Raw genomic sequence first — 9,109 nt, forward strand, 5'->3', positions numbered from 1 at the left:
TCTGCTTTATGGGGTATTTATGCATGTTTAGAGAAATCTAGTTATTTAAGTGGTTTACAAATGGCTGTATGCAGTGTGCGTCACTAGGATATTTTAAATATCATAATTAATTATAGATTTTTGTAGTGGGAGCAGCAGCATTGTTGCATCACAGCTGCTCCCTGGTTCGACAGAGCCACTGCAACCCCGACTTAGATAAAGCTATCCACATTGCGCTTTAATCCACCAAACTTTTTAACAAACCTTTAACTAACTAACTGTCTACAGCACCGCTCACTAATCAAATGCAGTCAGAAACTGAAACTAATCAATGCCATCAGTTGACCATAGTGTCCACAGGTTCAGGAATAAAAAATAAGGTGTATTATTATAATCCCAGGTATTTGACTGGCACACTCGTACGTACTTATGTCCTTTTTTAGAGCACAATTTCATGCCAAGGTTAGGTTTAATAATAACCACTATTTCTACACTTTAGAGTTACTGCTCAGGCTTCTCACTAGATGTTGGAGCATGGCTGTGGGCATTTCTGCTAATTTATCTACAAGAGCAATAGTGAGGTCAGTTTATAATGTTGGGTAAAGAGGTCTGGGGTGCAGTGTTCCAGATCATTCCAAATGTGTTCAGTGGGGTTGAGGTCAGGGCACTGAGTAGGACACTCACAGTTATTTCACTCCAACATTGACAAACCATGATTTCATGGGCCTTGATTTTGCTCTGTTAAACTGGAACAGGTTTGGGCCTTTTAGTTCCACTAATGAAAAACTAATGCTACAGCAAACAAAACATTTTATACAACTGTGTGGTGAAGACCCAAATATGAAGGTGATGGTTATATTTGGTATATTTCTTGTGTACTTGCACTTCCTTATTTTTAAAACTTGGGCCCAGTGTGTTCTTCTTTACAGTGATGGGACACAAACCCCTCCCTCCCCCAAGTTATTTGAACTCTATGGAATTTCTCAACTTGTATGCCTAGAGTCGAGTCAGTATAAAGACAAATGACCCATTTAGTAGTCTACATCATAATTTATTTCATAAAAAAGTGCAATTTACATTATTTATAGAAAATCATTTGGCATTACTAACATCACATTCCAGCAGAATTAAAGAAAAACATTGATGCGCTTTACAGGAATGGCACACTGTGAACCTTACTGTTCACCCTCCTTTAACATTCTCTCACACAGGCACACACACACACACACACACACACACACACACACACACACACACACACACACACAGTTCATCTCATGTCCATGTAGTGATTTATCATCAGTGCTGGGAAAGTTCTAATATTTATTCCTGTACCAGGTAACACGTTCCTATTACGTGTGATTATTTGAACAAACCCTCACCCAGAAGGGAGTAAATGGCTAAATGTACGGTAATGGTATTAAAAGGCTACATGAATAGAATATTATTTTAATGTCATGATAAAACACAAAATGTCTCAGCTTGATTAAAAAAAATCAATATGGTGGATTATATTATTTTGAAAATAAAGCAGGCCCATGGCTAAGTGTCTGAATAGAGTAGAGCAGTAGGTCATCTGCAGCACCCTCTACTGGTTCGGGAATGGCTTTAGGGGAAAAAAGAACAGTATAAAACTGAAATGAAGGTAACACTTTGTGTGTTAGAGTAAGTGTAATACCATACATGATCTGTTAGTCCTTCAGCACTGCACTGATCATCTGAGCTCTCTGTTCACACCGAGCCTGCAGTTTGACACCTTCACAAAAGGCGTTTTCCCCTTTCTGTTTATTTTCCTTTCTATTATTTTTTAAAACAACAGTTCTCTCGGTCCTGTAGCAAGGTCTTCCTTTGGAAGAAAGGTCATGTATGGCCTGCAGATAAATATAAATCAGAGATACGGAATGGTCTATCTCCGTTCCAGGGAAATCCGTGTCAGTCAAGATGAAGTCCAGGCGAAAGCACACGGAAGGATAACAACAAAAAAAGAGGGTCCTGTTTTTGCTCCAAAGAAACACCTGCAAAATATTCAGCAAGAGAGAAAGGGGTGTTTAGAGAAGGAGGAGGTAGAGATCCGGACCCACTGGCGCCGCAGAGGAAGCCGTGGTGCTCATTTTCTCCCCCTTACCCTCATCCTCACCCCCCATCACCCAGCTGTAAACCTTTTAACTTGAAACAAGTATAAACCTCTAAGGAATACCATTGTACATATACCATGGTCTTAGGACATCCTGATGTATATAAATTGTAAATCTGTCCAAGTGTAAACTATCATACAGAAAAGCAATGAGTCCTTCCATGTCTCCTCCATGCAAGTGTTCTTACTGTATCACATCTAAAGTAGCACAGGCTTATGCTATAAGACTTTATTGGGCATTTCATGTTTAATTAGAAACTGTAGGCATAAATGTACTGTAACACTCTAACCACTGTCAGAACGTGTGTCTTACCGCTTCAGATTGTTATCTGGTCATCTGTGTTCATTTCTTTTGCAAAGTGGCTTATCTGGGGAGAGAAACAACACACTGAAACAAATCACACATGCATGCAATTAAACTGCATACACTCTCCCATGCACTTGTACACATTGTGTATACTGTTTCATGACACCTTTATAGACGTCTGCTACTTCTTTTGTAAATGAATGAATGCTTTATTAAGTAATAACATGATACGTTACATTGTTTTCTGATTTCGTGTGAAGCGTAATAAAGTTCTATGTAAAACAGGCACCTGTAGATAATAAGCTTCATTATGATATTCAGTGGTGTTGGAATTGTGAACGCTTCAGGTTTAGATTCACATCCTGTGTTCCAAACAGAGTTATACAAAATCCAGAATTCTAAATTTCATTTGCTAATTTCTTCTGGTTTTGTTTATGCTACTTTTATTTGATTTGAGCATTCATCTGTTATACAAAGGGAAACAAAGTGAATGTATATTTAAAACACTTGTACATGTTAACAGTAATTAATTATGATTAATTAATATCATAATATCCCAATAGACAATTAGGGAATTACAGTTATATTATAGTTTATAATTTAACAGTAGATAACTTGAAAGAAAAGCCTGGACAATGTGCTGCACAGACAAGCTGCACAGTTTAAGGCTGAATATTAACCAAAATACACTGTTTATGGATTTAAGGTTTAAATTGAGCCATTTGCTGTACAATAATTTACCTTTGTACAAATCAGGATTATTATTAGTCCCATATGTTTTGTATCATATACACCATCAAGTGCCAGTCTGTGCACCTTATCCTTAATAAGAGTCTCCTAAAAAAAAGCCTAAATGCAAAAGTCCAAAGATGCAACAAATGGTTAGTGGGAAGCTCTTGATCTTGTGTGTGATTGCTACACACAGCAATACCCTGGTGTTGAATTAACTACATGAACACATGCAGATATTATTTGCGTCCTGCTGAACTTCTTTAAATACGCAGGTGATCACTAGGTTTCCATGCATTTGTCTTTACCTGAAAGGAGCTGATTTCCTCTTCAGTACTGGAGGAAACTCCTGGACGTCGCTGTGGTTGAGGTTGAGGATTATCCGAGCTGGAGTCCAGGGCGATCTGAAGGTCCAGGATATAATCGATGACATGCTGCAGGATCTCCATCTTAGTGACGCTCCGGTCCTGCGGCAGACTGGGCACCAGCTCTTTCAGGCGGCTGTAGCAGTCGTTCATGTCACAAAGCACACCTAGTGGCTCGTCCCATGCGCTCTTACTTCTCCAGATCCCGAGATCCTGCGTGTGAGAGCTGACGTGTGTCCTCCGCATGGGAAGCACTGGACTAATCGCCTTCATATTTACCTGTTTCCTGCTTGGTCACAATTCGTGAAATTCTGTCTCGCAGATGTATTCCAGAGTGTGCTGTGTTTTTGGTTTATATAATGCACGGGCTTATGATGCTGGGTTAAAGAATGACACGGATTGGTGCATGCAGGGACATCAATCAGGGGTTCAGCGCAACCGCATTGGTTACAATTGAAGCGCTTGGAAACACGCCCATAATCCTTACTGCGTGTTTTCCTCGTGCGCATGAACTGGCTGCAAGCGCAATACAGACGCACTGGAAAAGCAAGAGGTGTAACAAACCCAGCCATGGGGCAACCTGGTGCCCACCTGGTGCAATCTCACACACAGATACTACAGTAAGAAACCAGAGTACATCGAGGAATCATGCATGAAGGAATTACATGCAAGCAAGAATTAAACCCCCAAACTCAAAGGTGCAAGGCAAATGCACTAACCACTAAGCCAACATGTAACAAATTTCCCAATGTAAATCAACCAGAGTTGTTTCACACACATAGCTACAGGCTGTGAAACAAACAAATGAAGCTCCACGCCTATCTAACACTTCTACAATGAAATTATGGACATTGATTTCTACACACCACTGAGAATAAAACAGAAATCCAGTTTAATAAAGATTTATTTCTAATTGAAATGTAAGGGTATTTGTTAAGGGCAAAGTCAATACCCCCCCCCCCCCAAACAAAACAAAACAAAACAAAACAAAAACATTTTATCTACTTGTGTAAGGTGCTTCCATGAATTTGAATGCATTTGTAAATTGAGAGCTAAGTACCACAAAAATTTGATTTGTGTTTTTTAAACAGCTTAGTTCAGATTTTCTCATGTCCATCTTCTCCTACACCCTTTAGACCTCTTCTTAATGGCCGTACTTTTGACCTTGCTTTATATTTTCCTGTTTTAAACAGTTTGTTAAAATTAAAAGGCTTCCCATTGTAAATTAGTTCTGAATAAACAAATGTTTATTTTCTTTCTGAGTACATGTAAACATGTTGAAATTCCTATCTGTTGCCCACTAATCAAACTAATCCCACATATTCTACATATGCTGTTTATAGGGATCTGCATAGGGACTTGACGGCAGTGTTTCCTCCTAAGTCAGACGTTTAAAAAGGAATTAAACCTCTGTGTTACAGAATTCCATCACTTTCACTAACATTCTGTGTCATTAATGTAATGAATTCCAGTGATATTATTAGTGTATGTTCCACATGTACACACACACACACACACACACACACACACACACACACACACACACACACACACACACACACACACACACACACACACACACACACACAATTCTTTTGATAACATCCAGTTGAGATAATTAGTTAATTAGCTAATTAATGCTATGCTTACACTTATACTGTTACCATTACATTAATTAACATCAGTAAATCAGTAAAATATTTTTTCTTTCTTTCTTTCTCTCTTTCTTTCTTTCTCTCTTTCTTTCTTTCTTTCTTTCTTTCTTTCTTTCTTTCTTTCTTTCTTTCTTTCTTTCTTTCTTTCAATATAGTCTGATATTTCTATATTCTATCTTTGTGGGGTCACATAGTCTCCACCAACATATAAACGCATACTTGGGGCTTCATTCACATCTATCTCTCTCTCTCTCTCTCTCTCTCTCTCTCTCTCTCTCTCTCTCTCTCTCTCTCTCTCTCTCAAACACACACACACACACACACACACACACACACACACACACACACACACACACACACACACACACACACACACACACACACACACATGCACACTCACATGCACACACACATGTACACACACATGTACACACACACACACACACACACACACACACACACACACACACACACACACACACACACACACAGAGTCTATGGGTCCCACAATACTGATTCTGCTGTCTTTCTTGGGCACCAGCATGTCTAGTGTCCCATGCAACCTTGGGCTGTATCCCAAGAAACACCCTAGAATTTGGTAGTATGCCCATACAGTGTGCATAGGGAGCACCTATATTACCTACTATAAGCCTACTATTTAATATTTGTTTCATACACTTGATCTCAGTTAGCATTTCTTAGGCTGGAACCTGTGATGCTCAGTGAGACCATGCTTTATACCAGCATGAAGCATTGGCAGATTATGCTTCACAAATGAAGGTTTCCCTTGTTACACAATGTGTTATTGAGTGCTTTCTGACCTTTTCTTCCTGAAATGCTGGAAAACAAAAGGACATTGTGTAACCTAACACGATTCAATAGCATCTCTTGAACCATCATATGAAACTCGAGTCTTTTAGGTGTTCCCTCTGTGTTCTATATTGAATGGAACATGGGCCAGATGGTGTAGGGTTTCATAATAATAGTTATTTTTTTTCTCAGCTGTTTTTGAAAGGTGTGAGAAGGAGAACACCTTTTTTCACCGGCAGCGTTCACAAAGCATGCTCTGACACTCAGCACAGGTTGCCAGATCCTCCGAACAACTAAACACAAATGAAGCTCCTAAAATATTCTTTAAAGATATAAAAATATTCTTAAAAGACATATTCTTAGATTATTCTTAGATTACACTTAGATTATTATTATTTTATATTTTATATACTTGTGGATTGTCCATTGAGGCAGGTGGGCCGAGCTCCACTGCATATATCAGCCTTTCTTCATTTTCAGAAAGTGATCACTCTTTCTCATGCTTGGGTTATGTGCAGTTGACAGACAGTTAATGACAGGGTTGCCAGATTGGTGTGTTAAAAAATCTCAGTGGTTGCCAAGATATTATTGCATAGCAAATAATCAAAGTATTATTTTTTTTCAACTCAGTGATGTTGGTGGATCTCATTGCATGAAGTGTTTTTATAGATACTGTACTTCCACATGGTTGGTATAATGTTGGAACTTGAGATTCGAGAATTTGTTTTTTTTTTTTTTACCAAACATAATACTTCTCTATACAGATTTCATCTGTGCACAGAACATTTTTTCCAGTTGGATTCTGACCTTATCCACATGGTCTTGAGCAAACTCTGAACAAGCTTTAGTGTATTTTTTGGAGAGTAGTACTGTAGCTTCCTCCTAGCTATGCTGTCATGCACACCATTTTTATTTAGTGTTTGCCTGATGGTGGACTCATGAGCACTGACATTATTCAATGCAATAGTGGCCTGTAAGTCCTTAGATGTTACTTTACTTTTCTTTGTCACTTTATTTGCAGTGCCCTTGAAGTGACTTTTGTTGGATGATCACTCTTTGGAAAAGTAACTGTGGAGCTGATTTTCCTCCATTTGTATATCTTTTGCCTTATAGTGGACTGATGGAGGTCAAACTCTTTAGAAATTTTTTGTAACCTTTGTATCCAGCCTGGGGAGCTTTGATAACTCTTCTCTGGAAAACCCTTTGATCTAGACATGGCACACTTCCATAAACTTGTGTGGTGAAGACCAGACTTTGATAGTGAAGAACATATGGTTATGTTCTTGAAAGATCGAAGAGCCGGCTAATCTCAAGCCATCTCCCTGATTGAATCACCTGACTTCAATTACCCTTATAAATAAACTTGTAGTCTTAAAACTATAATATTTTTGTTTTATTTGTTTAATTGGCTTTTCTTTACGTTAAATGAACATTACTAAGCATCTGTACTGACAACTGGTTTTGCATTCACACTGTAAGAACTTATATAATCATGTAGTCTCTGGTTTAGTGGCAAAGTTTGTCTGTATGCTTGTGAATGCTTTTAGAAAGTCGTATTTACTCAAGCAGGGCAGCTGGCAGGCATGTTAGGGAGTTACACATCTGTAACACCAACATATTGAATCCCACCGACATTGCTGGCCTGCGGCTCACATAGTCTCTGGCTTGCAGTGTGAGAGATGCCTGAGGCATGACTTCACAGGACAGGTGCTGTTAGCTGCACGGCCTCATAGCAGTGCTGAAACATCAAAGGCTGGAAGCAGTGAGAATTGGACAGTACGTCTGATCTGGCTTCAGTCCTGTTTCTGGCTCCTAGGTGTTTAAAACACACTGAGGGCGTTTGAGGAGGACAGAAACTCAGTTTTTTCCGAGAACTTTATGTGGAAATAGACGAGGTCACACCAATCTGTTAGAAAAGAATGGAGGCCCCGTAGATATGGGTTGCAGGGTATTTCTGTAGAAAGAGCAAGCACACACACGCACACACACACACACACACACACACACACACACACACACACACACACACACACACACACACACACACACACACACACACACACACACACACACACATACAGGTGCATTCTGGAACATAATGCTAGCTTCACCTGGAGCTCTTTGGGCTTTCCCAACAAAGTCAGCACCAACCACAAAACAAATTGTGACCGCTGTGCATTTCTAACTTCCCCTGCCCACTTGCACAGAGACACTCCAAATTACCCTCTCACACAGCTCTTTTGATCTCAGGTCAATTCCTTTTAGAAATGAAGGGTAGTGCCTTCTGTACTTCATGCTCTCCTGTCATAGACAGTGGCTGTTACGCGGCGCTGTGCTTAGCTAAGGGCTGCAGTATGAGTGGCCAGGTGGGGAGAGTGTATGTGTGTGTCAGGGGGAGTGTGCATGGCTGGGGGTGTTGGATGGAGGAGTGTGGTGCCTACAGGGAGAACACCTGCTCACCCTTGCCCAACTCCCTTTCCACCTGCCTCGGCTGCAGGCTGCCAGGCATCTGCCCACCTCTGGGTAATGGAGCTGTCACGGCTTCAGGCCGCTCACTGCACAGCTCTGACCTCATTTATGCGGCCTGTCTCTAACACCGCAGTCTGTCCATTATCAGCTGGGATTTTCATGTGCTGTACATGTTCTCATGTGGTTTTAATAATTTACTACTAGGGTTTTTGCAATGGAATTTTTGGAAAATTGGAATATGAGACTGTAGCTGTAAATTATATTAAGATGTAAAGTATGCTTTGTCTACATAAGGCCACATAGCACATTTTTGCACTAGATTTTGCACTAGTGCTTAAAAGGACATGCAGGTGTACAACATCACCACCACCACCACCACCACCAAAAACATTACTCATCACACTTACTTAAAGGAATACTCCAGCAGGGTCAACTTAATATTAATCTAACACATCTGTAGTATATACGAGATTGACAATAATACTGATAATAAAAAACTGAGAATTTTGGCACTTTCTGAAGTAATATAATGAGTTCAGAATATAGGTCTCTTTATTCCAAACTCACTTATGATGAAAGAATTTTATGCAACATTTATGCAAAACATGTGTAACTGTAGAAGCCTTTTACAAATTCTTCAGTTAAAGGTGTTTGTTAAGTA

At 39.7% G+C, this 9,109-nt stretch overlaps 1 protein-coding gene across 1 annotated transcript; it reads right to left on the minus strand.

Moving 5' to 3' along the window:
• Window positions 1-1,009: 1,009 nt before the first annotated feature.
• Window positions 1,010-3,927, minus strand: id2b (inhibitor of DNA binding 2b). Its single transcript, XM_027166160.2, has 3 exons — window positions 3,458-3,927; window positions 2,427-2,481; window positions 1,010-1,994 (listed from the first exon to the last, which is right to left on the minus strand). Exons 1-2 carry the CDS (start codon window positions 3,785-3,787, stop codon window positions 2,431-2,433), a joined length of 381 nt encoding a protein of 126 aa, XP_027021961.1. The 5' UTR covers window positions 3,788-3,927; the 3' UTR covers window positions 1,010-1,994; window positions 2,427-2,430.
• Window positions 3,928-9,109: the final 5,182 nt, after the last annotated feature.

Source organism: Tachysurus fulvidraco, chromosome 16, assembly GCF_022655615.1.
Source record: "Tachysurus fulvidraco isolate hzauxx_2018 chromosome 16, HZAU_PFXX_2.0, whole genome shotgun sequence".
NCBI classification, from domain to species: Eukaryota; Metazoa; Chordata; class Actinopteri; order Siluriformes; family Bagridae; genus Tachysurus; species Tachysurus fulvidraco.